Source organism: Mangifera indica, chromosome 3, assembly GCF_011075055.1.
Source record: "Mangifera indica cultivar Alphonso chromosome 3, CATAS_Mindica_2.1, whole genome shotgun sequence".
Lineage (NCBI taxonomy): Eukaryota > Viridiplantae > Streptophyta > Magnoliopsida > Sapindales > Anacardiaceae > Mangifera > Mangifera indica.
Genome location: NC_058139.1, coordinates 6,223,358 through 6,239,300, shown reverse-complemented (window position 1 = coordinate 6,239,300; position 15,943 = coordinate 6,223,358). Strand labels below are relative to the sequence as shown.

Sequence of the window (15,943 nt, the reverse complement as noted above, 5' to 3'; positions counted from 1 at the left end):
TTGGATATAGACATCAAATTTTAAATATTCATGAACCAGAACTCGTGTGCCAGAGGCCGAATTTTACAGATTCAACGCAACCAACCATGAATATGAATCTTCAATTCTCTTCTAATTTCCAAGAGTAGGTTTCTGACTTTTTTAGGGTTTTATTATTTTTGAATCACAAATGCAAACTAAAACTCCAGCGAAGATCAAATTAGAAAAAATAAAAAAAAATTATGTGATTTTCTGATGAAGAGAATGATCTCATTCGTATGACCTCACCGTCACCGCCCAGCAAATGAAAAATAAATAAGAAAAGATGTTTCAGAGTCTGGAAATTGACTGAGTAATAGATTAAACTGTAGTATGTCTACCACGTGAAATATGTATTTTTTTTTTTTCTTTCTCTTGAGCAGTTATCTCTTGCTCTGAGATTTACTATACCGATATGATGTAATATTTGAAGTTTTGATTTCTAATTATTGTAAAAGAAAAAATACGATGGCAGAAGAAGAAGAATGTGAAAGGGTTAATGTCATGTTGATCAGTGTTAACAGAAAAGACTAGCTGGGTCTAATCTCTTTAATGACGTTTAACACTCATTAAATTTTAATTAAAATGAGTTAAATATTTAGTGTTCTACCCTCTGGCACAAGGCAAATGCGGCTGTGGACCAAAGCAAGCTGTGTTTCACACCCAAGAATGGCTTCTTCATGATGCCACTCTCTTATTTTTCATTATTAAAGTCCCCCCAATTCCTGTTGACCAAATATCAAATTTTGCTTTGAGCACAATTTCAAATCGGATTTAAATATTCTTAACTTTAGTTTAGACTTTAGAGTTAGACTACCAATTATTTAAAAAATGCTAACTTTGCTCAAATATATATTTACTTAACAAAAAAAAAATACCCATCTACAATAGACACTGAAAAATAAAAAATATAGAGCACATGCACATATAAAAAAATGTAGTATTCAAATTGTGTTTGTAAAAACAAAAATGTTCCCTTGGACAAAATAATAGTGAAAGATGTGACGTGGAAAATGCTTCAAAACGTGGGCATAATAAATAAAGAAATAAATTAAATATATGGACAAAGATTTAATTAAGCATAGTCAGTCAGCTTCGTCCACCGGAACTACCCCACCTTTCGTAACCTTTCTGTCGTGCTTGACTTTGACAAGTTAACAAATATTTTCAAGGCAAAGTAACCGACATGTCAGCCACTTTGCCTCTAGCTTCCACCGTATAAACACCCGTGCCTATTTCTATTCTCTTATTATATATTTATCTATATATTACTTACTTTTGTTCAAGCACATGCCAACCTCTTGGTTAACATATTTATCTTATCTTCAAAATCTCCCCCTTCCCCAGTCTCTATTTCCGCCTTGTTTCCTCCCTGCAACTGCATCTTTTAGTTCTATATAACTTATTCTCACAAGGGAAACCTCTGAAACTTGCTTTAAGTTTTGTCCATCAACAAGTTTTTAACTAGGCTGCAAATCAATCTGTGATCGCTACAAGTCATGGAGTCTTTTTCATGGGTTAATACTCCGTTGGATCTTAATACTAAGCCTTTGAAATTATTCAACGATGAACTTCACCCACCACAGCCGCCGTCGCCAAAGAAGAAAGAGTTGCCGTGCAATTTTTCTGGGTCTGGAACAAAGATTTCCCTAAAAGAAGAGGTAAAAATTTCTATATATATATATGACACCTTTTAATTTGTCAAAATGGAGAGCTTAGGTGTTAATGATTAAGGTTTTTTTTGTGGTATAATTTGCAGACTGGAGCTTTAGTTGAGGAATTGAACCGGGTGAGTGAAGAAAACAAGAAGTTGACTGAAATGCTAACAGTGATGTGTGAGAACTACAATGTTTTGAGGAGCCAGTTAATGGATTATATGAACAAACACCCCGAGATGGAGATTAGCTCTCCAAAAAAAAGGAAACTTGAAAGCAACAACAACAACAATAAAAATGGAACCATGGGAAATTCTGAAAGCAGTTCAACTGACGAAGAATCCTGCAAGAAACCAAGAGAAGAAACCATCAAGCCAAAGATTTCCAGAGTCCATTACAGGACTGATGCCTCCGATACCGGCCTTGTAAGTCCAAAAACCATCCATATTTTACATAAAATATTGATAAACTTTCCGCAAATTTTAGATCAAAATGTTGTCACTGCACGAAATGCTTTTTTTTTTTTTTGGTAGTGTGTTCATGTGATTGAGCAAAATTTGTATGCTTTACAGGTGGTGAAAGATGGGTATCAGTGGAGAAAATATGGCCAAAAGGTCACCAGAGATAACCCCTCTCCTAGAGCTTATTTCAAATGCTCTTTTGCTCCAAGCTGCCCTGTAAAAAAGAAGGTACTTACTAGCTAGCCAAAACCTCATCATGTTTCATTATTAAAAAGACAATTTTGATTTTTTTATACTGAATGAAATTTGGAAAAAAATTTCAGGTTCAGAGAAGTGTGGAAGATCAATCTGTATTGGTGGCAACTTACGAGGGAGAGCACAACCATCCACACCCTTCACAAATGGACTCGACATCGGGGTCGAGCCGCGGCACAAACACGGTGGGTTCAGTCCCCTGCTCGGCCTCCCATGGCTCGACCATCACATTTGAGCTGGGAAAATCAAAGTCAAGTGGTAACGACGGAGTGGTGAAGCCGAGAATTGATCAAGCCCCGGAAATGAAGAAGTATTTGGTGGAGCAGATGGCGTCTACGTTGACTAAAGATGCCAACTTCACAACAGCTCTGGCGGCTGCAATTTCTGGAAGAATGTTTCAACTGAGAAATGGTGAAATTAATTGAGTCAGTGTACAAGTAGAGTTGAAGTTTATGCATTTCAAAGTTAGTTGTTAGAGTGTTTTCAGATTCAGAAAATACGATGTAATTTGTAGATATAAACATCGGACAAGAAAGAAAATTCCAACAGTAGTCTTTTATTTTCAATTGAGATTAATTGACAAACTGAGAGTTTTTCTTCCGTAAAGAAAAATATATTTTTTATGATTAAATTTCTCTGGCCTTTACCAGAATTTTGAATGGTCAATCAACAGAGGTTAGATTGACTACCAAGTTTTGGCTTGACTCCAATCAAATCTTTCAAATTTAAAAAAAGGGTGTTTATAATTATACGTTAAGGGGACTTGAGGCTGCATGCATTAACAGATTATTAAATTGACATGTATAATTAAAAAAATATGTGATAAGTAAATCAGGGAAAATTTGACGTACTAAGTATACCATGAAAATCATAGTTTTTAAATTGAATTCATTTAATTAAAAAGATTTTCAATAATTTTTTTAATTGAATTAAATTCAAATTAAGAGGTATTTAATTTGAATTTATGATTCGAATCGATAATTTGATTTTATAACTTGATTTGGTTATAATTCATAGTTCAAATTGATAATTCAAATTTGTGATTCAATTAAATTCAAATTCATGCATATTTGTTTGTATCTTGAAGCCATTTTTTATAAGAAAATAAATAAAAATAGGTTAATTTTTATAATAAATATATTATTAGGAAAATGAAGAAAAAATTTGGAAATTACATCTCAACAAATTAAAATAGAAAATTTTTAATTTTCCCCAAAATTTGAAAAATATCATAAAGCCCCATAGTTGAAAATTTTTCAAAAGCACCCACCATGTGCGGCGGAAAATTACAAAACCCCCCACCATGCATACTGAAAACTCACATCAACCCCCCACCATGCGATCCCGTGTAGCCTGCACTGTTTGAGAAATTGCAAAAGCACCCTATCTCCATGTCCGCACCGTTTTTGATAATAGGTTCCACACTTCCACTTATCCACCACTCCTTCCATGCACTCGTATGATATCTCTCAACCATGACAACACCCTTGGCTTGACCCTTTTGATGACATGGAGTATGGCTCTTTGTCTGCAGATGGAAAACAAGATGAAGATTCTAGACTGCCTGATAATCCTGACAACCCTTATGGCTTCTCGAAGTTCCCAATGGGATTCAATGTTGAGATTACCTCTTTGCCTTAAAAAAAATTTGAGGTTATGTTACAAGATATTGCCATGGTATCCTGGAGTTCAGGTGGATGTGATTGCATCAGCCAGAGGGCAACAGACTTATAAGATGAACAAGAATGTAAGGTGGGCTGATATTTTTTATCTTGATGATGACTGCATAATTGCATAGTAAACGAAATCAAATGACATTTTGTTATAATGAAATCCCAAACTACCAACTAGAATCTGTTCACAATGTGCATATTATAACTTACAGGGGCCATGAATTTTTGGTGGAATTGTTATGCACATTTGCAGAGTCGGTACTATGACATGAGCTTGTCGACCAAATTGGCGAGACTTGGCCATGCAGCATTCTTGTTTATGTCAAATGTTCGAGATCGAGTTAGTTATATTTACCCGACTGTAAATGCAGCAGGAGCAGGGTTGCTTCTGTCTGAAACTTTTACTGCAGAGAGTATGAATCTTTCAGAAGAGACTACAGCATGTAAGTTCTGCGATATTAATTGACAAGAGAAAGCTTCGTATAATTTTGATTGATATTTCTATTGAAAAGTTTTAGTTTCCGAATTCAGTTGCTTGATTTAGGTACCCGCAGATTGATTGTTGATTGGCTGGGAAGACAATTTCATAGCGCCGAGGACAAAGGTTTCCCCACTGAGCGTCAATTTCAAGGAAGCTGAAGGAGGTTGCAGCAGAAAAAGTAAAGAATGTAGGTGTAGAGAAAGGACAAAAGAAAAACAGAACAATGCAATTTACAACGAAATGGTGCTTTGGAATTCTGATGTTCACGCACTCAATCATCTTCTTCAGTTGGCTGCTCTCAACAATGATTCAACTGGGGTGAAAGCTACAAATACAGCAGCTATTCAGCTTGCAACCGCGCGCCAAAAGCCAAGGTTGCAACAGCTTCTGTGTTTTGTTTATACTATCTGATAAAATTGGACTTATAGTTTCGAATTTAGCGAATCAACTTAACATTTTGAGAATTGTCAGAAAACTCCCCCCACGATTCATAAATTTATCACAATGTTCTTTTATGGAATTATACATATTGTTGCAAGTAACTTTTTCCATGCTAAGAATCAATGAAGTCTGATTTGCATGTCGATGGACTTTAAAAGAGAGTTTTTGCTCTTACTTTTCTTTCTCTTTCTCGTCATTCTTTTGCAGCATTGCATCCTTCAGCTCTAAGCAGAAGGGAAGACTATTTATTCTCAATGCAGAACATAAGAAGTGCACAATTGTTTCATCGAAGACAGGAATGTTAGCAGATATTGAATTCCACAATGCCATATATGCAATGCAAATCTTAACTGAACTTCTAGCTCCAGCCTGAACAAAGAGAACTGTTTTTCATTTCATCTCATTTTGTTCCCTCTCTCCTTACTTTCAACTGTATATTGAAATCAAAGGCGTGACAGTGAATTAGCACATATGTTTTCACTATAAAAGTCACCTCGCATGGAAAGAGTAAGAACAATAAGCCAAATTTGCAGATTCTTAAGAGATAAGTGGAACCAAAATAAAAATTTCTCATATTTTTTAACCCAGTCCACTGTCAAAATATTGTTCAAAGATGAAGTTCGAATCAAGAGGAATGCGCATAAACAGACGATATCTTGATAATGAACTAGCTTGTTGTAACCGTAATGGATTGTGTCCAACTTTTTATCTTGACCGTGATCTAGATTATTACAACTTCAATTGAAACTCCTCTGTCTTTTAATTGCCACATTTTTATAAATGTTGATTTTGATGGCAATACTAGGAAAAAAAAAAAACTATAAATTTTGAAAATAAACCACTAGAAATGTATTAGAGCAAGCATGCTTAAATGGTATCATCATGGGAAAAAATCATAGTCTAGCATTCCATCATTGTTTATGTAGAGGTTCAATAAATGTCGAATAATTCTCCTCAATGGTAAATCTATAAAAAAAATGTGCATCATAAGGAAAACTTCACTCAAAAGTGACATGCATAAAGAATGAGCTGATGCCATTACAGAAAACCAACAGATAGAGAAAAATGTCTACTGAAGTAAACCATCAAAGATAAAGAAGTACCCTACTTGAAGCAACAGCATGGGGAGAGAACTTTGGGTCAATCTTTTGCGCAATTAATTCTTCCAAATCACCAGTCAGTCTACTGCAACTCTTGAATTATGAGAGTGCCTTTGCACGAGTAGCTGGGTCTTCCTTTGATTCCAGATATATCATGAACACATAGCCTAGAATCCACAGAAGAATGTACTGAATGGGGACCCAGGACAGGCATGCCAGAAGACTTAAAATGCTCCCTACATATTGAGGATCTTTTATGTAGCCAAAAGGGAACTCTGTCACCCATGGAATGTTCTTCCCAAAGCGTACACCATAGTAAGTGCCTGATTCACCAAGTAACTGATATACCCTGTATGTAACTGTTTTAGTGCAACAAGCAAATATAGAGCTGAAGAAAATACAAAATAGGACAACATCAAAATGATCATAAACAAAAAGGACCGAAGGCACAAAATGTCTGTCATGCAATTGTGCTTGGCTGAAGTTGCAAATAAGAAGACAGAAATCTCCTCCACTGTGATTCTTCATTACGATGAATGACAGTAGTTTCAGCAAATTATTTGATCATATCAGCAATCATTTTGCAGGATTACAGTAAGTATCTTAGTGTGAGATAGGTGTTACCATCTACACGAGTTGTTTGAACAGGATATATCACTTCTATTATTTGCTAAAGGGTAATTTTCAAGTTTTCCACCAATAATCCAGGCAATCTTATGCACAAGATAATACTTCTGATAAATCCTGATTTATAATAGATCTCTATGTTGTATTTAGAAATCTAGGAAAAAGGTTAGACTGGCATTGTTATTTAACATTTCAATTCACATTTGCTTCTCCAAAATGGGTAGCAGCTCCACTTTTGGAGTGTTTGGGGCTAGTACTTAATTTCAATGCTTAAAGGTTAAAAAAGATTTTTGGAATCTAGGTTGGCAATTAGATATACATTGATTTTACAATGAGAATTTTAAAGCTTTTGAAGATCAAAGAAGATACAAGCGAAAGAGAACATAAGAACACAAAGTTTTCCAAGACTGTACTCCTATGAGCCTATCACTAACCCAAATTACAAATCCAATGAAAATGTGGAGGAAAAATCAATATATGTTTTGATTAATAAACACACAAACAAAACAAAAGCCATATGTCACCAAATCCAACCAGCCTTATCATAAGCTTGAAATTAAAATGAACAAATAATGACTTTTATAAGCATATAAATAATTTGTATTATGAGAGCAAAACTAAACTGAACAAATCACTACAATCGTAAGAATCTCAAGACCTGATGACAACAATCAAATACTACTTTGTAGGAATGTTGTATAAATAAAAACTTCACAATATCAGCTTCTAAGAAAGTAGTCAATAGCAAGAACAACAAAGGTTACTCAGTCGATAAGAAAATGCTTAAAGGATTCTAACAAATTAAATTTTATTAATGCTTAAAGGATTTTATTAATGGGCATTTCCCCCTTCAAATTCTACTTCCTGATACCCTCGAGCTACAAAGTTAAGCTATTAGGATCTTTCAATACAACCACCTAAAAAGATAAAACTTTTATCCAATAAACATCTGACCTGAAGTTGAGGAGCTGGCCAAACAGAAAAAGGGGATAAAAGTAGAGAGGAGGAGGCCATGAAAGAGAGGAAACTGAATATAGAGAAATGAATTGCAAGAGCTTCAAGAAATGAGAGACATAAGCCATTAATTTTGAAGGATCTTGCCCTTTCCCACCTAAGTTTACCCATGATTGTGGAGATGTCCACAGCCAGTAGTAGAATGGGAATGGCGATAACACTCCTATGGCTGCCACTATCTCCATTTTTTCTCAGCCCGTGTTTTCTTTTTCTCACTGATTACCTCGAGAAAATTTCACACTTCCCCTCATTTCTCGACAAGTTGGGAAATTGTTTTATCCGGGCTTAAACGGGCCGACTTCAAATTTGATGGGCCCAGAAAATATTTTCTAGTCTTAGTGGGCCACTATGAAAAGTTTCTAAATTAATAAATGAATTTGAAAATGATGTCACTTTTGAAAAATTAATACTCCCCCAAACCGTTGAAATTGGATTTGTTGTTTAGGGGAAATGTACTTTCTTTTTTTTTTTTAAGTAAAATTTATATTTAAAAAACCAATGAATCAACCAAAAAAAAAGTTCGAGAATAAACAAAACTTATTCCGTCTAAAAAGTCAAGACAATAAAAGTATAATTTAAAAGAATACATAAATTTGTTAGCAATGGTAGAATGCACTTGAAACTACTTTAATAGAGAGTTTCAATACTATAATTGTTAATATAAAAGAAACTATAATATCAAATGGTGACACTTAAAGGAGGACAAACAAGTGATCACGTACTCATAACATAAATTTGATATAAGGGTACGAACAAAACTTATTTAAAATGATTCATCATTATCATAATTCCCAATACATATATTCTTTCACATCGTGCACAAATATTTGTCCACTCATAAATTTCCCAATAGATCAATTTCTTGCTCTAATCCTTTCATTCAAGATTTTGTTGCTACATTTTATGGTATGAATCTAACCATACAATGTAGCCAAATGAATGAACTTGGATAGACTTTTGCCAAAAGGGTTTTGTTGCTTTGGTAGATGTTCACTTTACTATAGCCTAAATTTAGGTACATCTTTTGAGATTGTTGGATTGGATGCTCATTGTCTTGATGAATTGAATCTCCATAACAAGTAGGAAAGAAATAACATCCATTTTGTGAGCCATCTAATTTCTTTTTGGCAAAGAATAAGAAAATTACAGAACCCTTTCTCCTTTCTTTTGAATGTTTGCATTCCAATAAAATGGTATTAGTGCATTGAACAAAATTTGTTAATTATAAATTTTAAAATTTTATGACATCAAGTATGAGTTTAATTTTAAAAAATTATTACAAATATTTGTATAATAAATTTAAATTAGTTATTTTATTATTTACGTTTGATTATAAAAATATTAAATTATATCAGGTGTATTTCACAAACGTTATAGTCAATCTGGTCAAATTAATCACAAAGAGATATATGGATGAAAAAATAAGATTTACAAGTAATTATAGAAGAAAGGTACAAGTGCCGAACTAAATATGAATTTTTTTTTTTTTTATAAAAAAAAGCTAATTAAATAAAAAAGAATAAAGTGTGACATGATAATGGTGAGATAATCCAGCCGCCAAAGCCACTATGCATAATAATAATGCCATCATTAGATACTGATGATGATTCATATCTCCGATAATGGAATAAGCATATAATAATAATAATAATGATAAGAAGATTAAATTTAAATTGGGTTAAATTTGAATTTGATTTAATTTTTGTAGAGTTTAATTCAAACTTGTTTCAAAAGTATTCGAATTTGACTCATTTGAGAGAAGTCAAACTCAAATCAAGCTTTGAGTTTAATCTAATACTAAAACAATTTCATTTTGATGCGTATTAATTAAAATAATATTGTTTTAATTGATTCATATTAAATTTTATAGGTTTGTAAGTTTTATAAATCGAATACTTTTAAAACTCAAATTCAAAAATATTAAAATTTTAAATTCGAACTCACTTAAATTTAGTTTATTTTAGACTCATTAAGCTTGAATAATAATAAATAATGTAGGCTTATGAAAGGCAATAATTGTAACCATTATCTTATCCATTTAACAAAATCATCATCCCCCCACAGGTGTATACATCTTTTGGCTACTTGACAAGAAAATGTGATAAACTATATTCCCACTTCCCCCCAGTCACATTATATTACTGGAAAAAGCAGTCCACTCAACTGCTCAACCCTCCAGGTTCCACATGAATCAGCTTTTCCACCACCTTTATATATTTCCAAAGTTGAAACCAACAGAAGCACAACCCCATATATCTCATCACCACCATTACACAAATTACAGTATTGATCTTTTTCGTCTTCGGTTTCATATCAATGAAGGTTGTTTCGGTTGAGATTTCACCAGAATTGAGAGGGGAAAAGAAGGAGTGTTTGGTCGTAGTGAGAGAGTATGAAGAGAAAAAAGATAAGGTGGCGGTGGAGGAGATAGAGAGACGCTGTGAAATCGGTCAGAGAGGGAAGCCGACTCTTGTCACTGACCTTATGGGTGATCCCGCTTGTCGAGTTCGCCACTTCCCTTCCCACATCGTCCTGGTAAAGAAATTACATGTTAAATTCGTTTCAGAGCGTGTAATTAGATGTTAAGTTGAATTATCTGTTTTATGATGTTAGTGTTGTTCAATTAATTTGCAGGTAGCAGAGTATGGAGAAGAGAAAGAAATTGTGGGAGTCATAAGAGGCTGTGTAAAAACAGTGACAAGAGGGGCTTCAGGTTCAGGATATGTAAAACTGGGTTATCTTCTTGGACTCAGAGTCTCCCCAACTCACAGGTTTTAATTCATTACTTTCTTCTTTGATTTCTTTCACAGTTACAGAATATAAATGTGCATGATATATCTATATTTTACCATTTATGATAGAACAGAAAAGAGAAAGATAGAAGAAGGAACAAAGTGTCTTTTCAGGTGCTTCTTTCCCAAAGAGAAAGAGAGAGAGAGAGAAAGAGAATTATTAAATATGCATTAGCATTAATTTTTCCTGCGTTTCTTTCTTTAGTTTTGGATTCGATTGAAATCCCACCAAGTATCAAACCGACAATATAAAACAAAAAAATTATCTATAATGAATAATTTAAGTGATTGCAGAATTTTCAAAAAAAATTTATATATAAAAAAGTATAAATTTAAATATTTTTAATAATATTTTAAAATTAAACTCTTCACTAATTTAATATAATAATTATAAAAAAGATCATTATACTCAAAATTTTATTTAATTATTATAATTAGTTTAATCATCTAACTTGAAAAGGGTTTCTTAATGCCAAAAGAAAAAACAGGAAAGATTAGATTCCGCAATAAAGAGAACAAATTGTTCCTCATATCAAGGAAAGAAGCAAAAGCCAGAAAGCCTAGCCTCTCCCTTGACACTTGTTTTGCGTCCACTAACTTTACCTTTCTTGTCCATTTTGTAGGCACCATGTCTCCCATCTATTGTTGTTTATTTCTTTCTCCTTTGTTGGGTGGTCCATTAATATTTCTTAAATTATTTTGATTAATTTAATAATTATAGATTTGTATTGTTAGATATGTCATTATCTAATGAAAGAGCCCACCATGGATGTGACTATGTTCAAGAATCTTCTAAAATGTTCCCTCCTTTGGTCCAAATTCGTTAAACTCTAAACACCGCTTCACAAGGGTCACAAACATCATAATTTAATTCTTTATGCTGTCACCATCTATGCTCATTTCATGGATATTTTCATTGTACTAGTCACCCTCTATTTAACTTATTCCATACTTATCTATATATTATGTTTATCATAAGCTATCTTTCTGAATTTCACACTTGGCATAATGTTATGCAGGAGGCTCAATATTGGCACAAAACTAGTCAATAAACTTGAAGAATGGTGCAAACAAAATCGTGTTGAATTTTCATATATGGCCACAGATTATACCAACGAGCCTTCAGTTAATTTATTTACCAAAAAATGTTCATACATCAAGTTTCGTACCCTGGCCATGTTGATTCAACCGATTCACGCTCATCACAAGTCAATACATTCGAGTGTATCCATCATCCGATTACCCAACATACTAGCTGAATCGGTCTATCGTCAAGTTTTTATGAACTCAGAGTTTTTTCCTAAAGACATTGACCTAATTTTGTCTAGTAAACTTAATTTGGGTACCTACATGGCAGTGCCCAAAAAAGTTCTCCCTAAATGGGATTTGAGAGCCAACATTCTTCCACCGAATTATGCAATTTTAAGTGTGTGGAATACAAAGGAAGTTTTCAAATTGCAAGTGAAGGGGGTGTCGCCATTGGCATATGCTTGGTGTATGGGCTCAAGATTGGTTGATGGTTGGATTCCATGGCTGAGGCTGCCTTCATTTCCGGATGTTTTTAGGAAATTCGGGTTGTATTTCTTGTTCGGGCTGCATATGGAGGGCAGAAATGGGCGGAGCCTGATGAAATCTTTGTGCGCTTTTGCTCACAATATGGGCCGAGATGATGGGGAATGTGGGGCCTTGGTGGCTGAAGTAGGCCCAAGAGACCCAGTCCAGGAGGCCATTCCTCATTGGAGGAAATTTTCTTGGGCTGATTTGTGGTGCATTAAGAATCTTAAAGATGAAATGGATGACCCAGATGAAAAATCTTCGCTGTCTGATTGGATGAAATCGCGATCATCTTCCTCGGTTATTTTTGTTGACCCACGTGACTTTTGATGATTAACATAATACCTTTTTTTTTCAAATGAATTTTCATTTAACGGTTAGGAAATTATATTGCAATCCTTCATGAAAAGGCAGAAAAATAAAAGAATTAGAGTCAGTATTTTGTACACTCATGTTCCAATTGTAAGTTTAAACTATATAAAAGAATAAATGGAACCCTGCATATGTCGAGATGATAAGATGGAATGCAATTATGCTATCGTTACAGATCTAATTTGTCATGTTTGTGAGATCATTTGTAAAATTGATATTGCCGAGTTCTGCCCTCACTATTTTGAACGAAGAGACTTCTACACGGTATGCTGCTGCTGTAAAATGGTTAGTTACATCTTTGGGTGTCTTCTTCTTTTTTTTTTTTCCCCCCTTTTTTTTGAGTTTGACCAATGGAAAGTTTAACTGCATAACAGGGTCCAACTGATAGTAATCATCCAAACACTAAAGCAAGATCACGAAGGCATGTACATGATACTTAAACTGTTTCAATGAAAGAAGAAGAAACTATAATGGCTATTTGAAAAGATAAGTGGAGAGCATATTTTTTTAAAATAGACGTGTATCTGTGAGAGAGAGCGAGAAGTCAATTGCACAGAACTTATTCAACTGTATGGAAACATAAATTGACTTACCTTCATTTTGCTTCCTTTTCCCTTGGCACTATGGTATTGAGTATCTCTCAGTTAGCCTTCCATGCAAGGGCTAGGCGAATCAACTGTGCATTATTAACATTGAGCTTCCACGTGAAAGAGTCTGGCAACTCAAACCCCTCAACTTTCCAACCTTGGGGCTCTTCTGCTGTCACACGGCATTACTTATTATTGTAATGACACGAGAGTCTAATGACCATAAAGAGGTGTAATTTACCCAAAGTCTTCACATGCGCCTCAATTTATTGGAGACTTTGACATCTGAACTGTGACTCAATTTATGGGACCTTTAACAGTCAAAGGCCAAAGTTACAATAGAAGCCCTAGCTACAGTAAGCAGTAGTGATTTCTAAAATAAGCACTAGTGAAATTAGCATTTTACAGTAAGCAGTATTTTTCGACTGGATTCAGTTGCTAAAAGGGCATACTTGAGTTACTAATGATCATCAAGTTACAATAAAAGATCCATTACAGCACAAAAGAATAATAACACATCAGCATTACATCATTGAAGCCCTAGCAAATTTTGAAAATATGGTGGATTCATCTTGTATAAGAGTTTGAGGATTTCCTCCTTCAACCTACACAGCAGAAAAAATGTTAAACTCTTAGACACTTTAATGGGGCAATTCGACACCTAGACTAATTATTTCAAATCATTAATATGACAATTGCTTGGATGCTTAATGCTTGTTTCAAATTATGCAACCTCTGAAACTATGGTATTTCAACCTGTTTACCAAACAATGGTTCTCCTCAACCATTTCCATGTCAATTTCAGGAAGCAAAGATATGAACTAATTATTTTGATGATTAAAGAATATTTTCATCCTTCACGGCAGGTTTCAAAAGAGGTCAGTTATTGGCCTATCATGCTGTACTCGGTTTTGAAAGAGGCATTTCATATGTTAAGGCAACCTAATTGGAATTATCCATCAATCTTCCCTATGGTAGAGGAACTCATAATCCATGAACTATCCAACTCAAAATCTCACAATAACCTAATATAATATTCAACAAGGAGCAATAGAAAGATGCTATGTTTTGACAAATTTTGTTTAAAAAAAAAAAAAACCATGGCAATGAAAGAAGCATACCAGGTTACCATGATCAAGAATGAGGATCTTGTCCATATTCAAAACTGTCGAAATGCGGTGAGCAACTGTGATAACTGTCATGCCTCTACATTCACTAGATACTGTATTTTGTAGGATTGAAGCTGTTTGAGTATCAACATTAGCTGTGCATTCATCTAAACAGAGTACCTGAAATTTTCAATATCATGAGTACTCTTTCTGGCTCTCTTTCATGTCCACAAAATGTCTTTGAAACTCATATGAATCATGGTACCCGCAACCACTCTTTCAAAAAATTACATACACATCAAAAGCTCCCTTTTTCTATTCATTTCTTGTTTTCATCTACTGTCAATTTCTTGTCTTGGTATTTTTACAAAAAGAATTAGCTAGTTTACAGTCCAATGAAAACAAAAAGGATAAAGGAATATAAAACAAGATATAAGCTTAATCAAGGGGATTCTATACTATCCAAGTGGTGAAATGGATGATTGTGCAGTAAGCACCATTAAATTGATTCAGAGGAATTCCATAAATCAAATAATGCCAGACTTGCAAATAGATAGCTTGATGCAAGTAGAAGGTCCTAAAAGAGGAAAAGAGATGCCAATCATGCGCAAAAGGCAGGTCTTGATCATACTACTTTAACAAACATACAGATCATTTTTATATCAGCAAAAATGTTGGAAACGCATGCTGAATAAAAAGTTAGAAAACACATTTGCCAAACTACATCTACTAAAAACTTTTTTGCATCATTGAAAGAGTTTGGGAGCATTTCAAGTTGTTGCAATAAAAATATCCCTCTTTTACCTTTGATGATTTGAGAAGAGCACGTGCAAGACAAAGAAGCTGCCTTTGGCCAACAGAAAATGATATCCCAGATTCCTTCACATGAATATCCAGTCCACCTGCAGCTTCAACTTCCTCCTTGACATGGCATTTCTCCAAAATATTCCAAATTTTTACGTCATTAAACATCTGCAGTGGATCTAGGTTGTCCCTAGAAAATTAGGAAGCATACACAAACATATGAGATATGTTACTCAAATGATTTTAAGCTGTAGCATCAATGTCTACCTTATACCCAAAGATAGCATATCCAAATTACATGAAGTAAATGAAACAATTACATACAATTTTGTACCTTAATGATCCCTGAAATAAGAAGGGACTTTGAGGAACAATGGAAAAATGTGCACGAAGATCTCTCAAAGGAGCATCGATTATGTTAAGTCCATCAACTAGAATCCGCCCACCACATATTGGGATGAGGCGGAAAAGGGCATTCAGGACACTAGATTTTCCAGCACCTGTTCTTCCAATAATTCCAACCTAATTGAATACAAATGTACAATGAGAAGCGCTAACCGTTGAGACCATCAATTTCAAACACAGAATCATATAAATGAACGCAAACTGTGCAGTAGTGAATTTCAGGCTTTATATGTGTCCTGACCTGTGTTCCTCCCTCTATAGTAAATGTGACATCACGCAGTGCGGCTGGTAAAGAAGGCTTATATCTCATAGTAACATTCTGAAACTCAATCAAACCATGAAGTGGCCAATCTGTACTCAGAGGCTGGTGTCCACTGAGTTCTTCTTGAGGCACATCCATATACTGTCAATAGAATAACATGTAAGTAATCGGATGGTAAGCATACATATAAGACGATGATATCTCAGTACCTCAAGAACTCTCTCAACTGAAACCATTTCCTTCTCTGTTTCAGTAAAACTTGTCAAGAAACTCCCCAACAAAGAAACAATTGGTGCTGCATATGAGAGCGCCAATCCTACCTGTTAAGTAAAA

The 15,943-nt window shown here is 34.3% G+C and overlaps 5 protein-coding genes across 9 annotated transcripts in view; 3 read left to right on the top strand and 2 right to left on the bottom strand.

The window, feature by feature from the left end:
* The first annotated feature begins 1,294 nt into the window (after nucleotides 1-1,294).
* Nucleotides 1,295-2,955, top strand: LOC123210766 (probable WRKY transcription factor 40). Its single transcript, XM_044629239.1, has 4 exons — nucleotides 1,295-1,679; nucleotides 1,778-2,098; nucleotides 2,246-2,362; nucleotides 2,458-2,955. The coding sequence occupies exons 1-4, from the start codon at nucleotides 1,518-1,520 to the stop codon at nucleotides 2,812-2,814; spliced, it is 957 nt and encodes a 318-aa protein (XP_044485174.1). The 5' UTR covers nucleotides 1,295-1,517; the 3' UTR covers nucleotides 2,815-2,955.
* A 943-nt stretch (nucleotides 2,956-3,898) lies between these two features.
* LOC123210932 (photosynthetic NDH subunit of subcomplex B 1, chloroplastic-like) lies at nucleotides 3,899-5,357 on the top strand. The gene is made up of 5 exons (XM_044629431.1): nucleotides 3,899-4,006; nucleotides 4,083-4,136; nucleotides 4,316-4,505; nucleotides 4,653-4,917; nucleotides 5,192-5,357. The coding sequence occupies exons 1-5, from the start codon at nucleotides 3,899-3,901 to the stop codon at nucleotides 5,355-5,357; spliced, it is 783 nt and encodes a 260-aa protein (XP_044485366.1).
* LOC123210312 (phosphatidyl-N-methylethanolamine N-methyltransferase) lies at nucleotides 5,008-7,993 on the bottom strand. Of its 3 annotated transcripts, none has more exons than XR_006501250.1 (3): nucleotides 7,666-7,993; nucleotides 6,093-6,433; nucleotides 5,008-5,414 (listed from the first exon to the last, which is right to left on the bottom strand). XR_006501250.1 is itself a non-coding variant. In XM_044628587.1 (2 exons), exons 1-2 carry the CDS (start codon nucleotides 7,908-7,910, stop codon nucleotides 6,184-6,186), a joined length of 495 nt encoding a protein of 164 aa, XP_044484522.1. In that variant the 5' UTR covers nucleotides 7,911-7,993; the 3' UTR covers nucleotides 5,865-6,183. The 3 variants fall into 3 exon arrangements, 1 of the variants encoding a protein (XP_044484522.1); XR_006501251.1 differs by having other exon boundaries at nucleotides 5,008-5,353; XM_044628587.1 differs by lacking the exon at nucleotides 5,008-5,414 and having other exon boundaries at nucleotides 5,865-6,433.
* A 1,873-nt stretch (nucleotides 7,994-9,866) lies between these two features.
* Nucleotides 9,867-12,624, top strand: LOC123212095 (probable N-acetyltransferase HLS1). Its single transcript, XM_044631138.1, has 3 exons — nucleotides 9,867-10,260; nucleotides 10,360-10,496; nucleotides 11,537-12,624. Exons 1-3 carry the CDS (start codon nucleotides 10,042-10,044, stop codon nucleotides 12,399-12,401), a joined length of 1,221 nt encoding a protein of 406 aa, XP_044487073.1. The 5' UTR covers nucleotides 9,867-10,041; the 3' UTR covers nucleotides 12,402-12,624.
* Nucleotides 12,625-13,307: 683 nt separating this feature from the next.
* Nucleotides 13,308-15,943, bottom strand: part of LOC123212094 (ABC transporter C family member 13) — a 28,862-nt gene continuing 26,226 nt past the window's right edge. For 2 of the 3 annotated variants that reach the window (XM_044631134.1, XM_044631135.1), the window contains 6 exons: nucleotides 15,820-15,930; nucleotides 15,590-15,751; nucleotides 15,278-15,465; nucleotides 14,944-15,133; nucleotides 14,152-14,319; nucleotides 13,308-13,635 (listed from right to left, as the gene is read on the bottom strand). In XM_044631134.1, the coding sequence (XP_044487069.1) occupies nucleotides 13,555-13,635; nucleotides 14,152-14,319; nucleotides 14,944-15,133; nucleotides 15,278-15,465; nucleotides 15,590-15,751; nucleotides 15,820-15,930 (900 nt within the window). In that variant the 3' untranslated portion in view covers nucleotides 13,308-13,554. Of the gene's footprint in view, nucleotides 13,636-14,151; nucleotides 14,320-14,943; nucleotides 15,134-15,277; nucleotides 15,466-15,589; nucleotides 15,752-15,819; nucleotides 15,931-15,943 lie in introns of those variants that run through there. The other variant, XM_044631136.1, reaches the window with a different exon arrangement.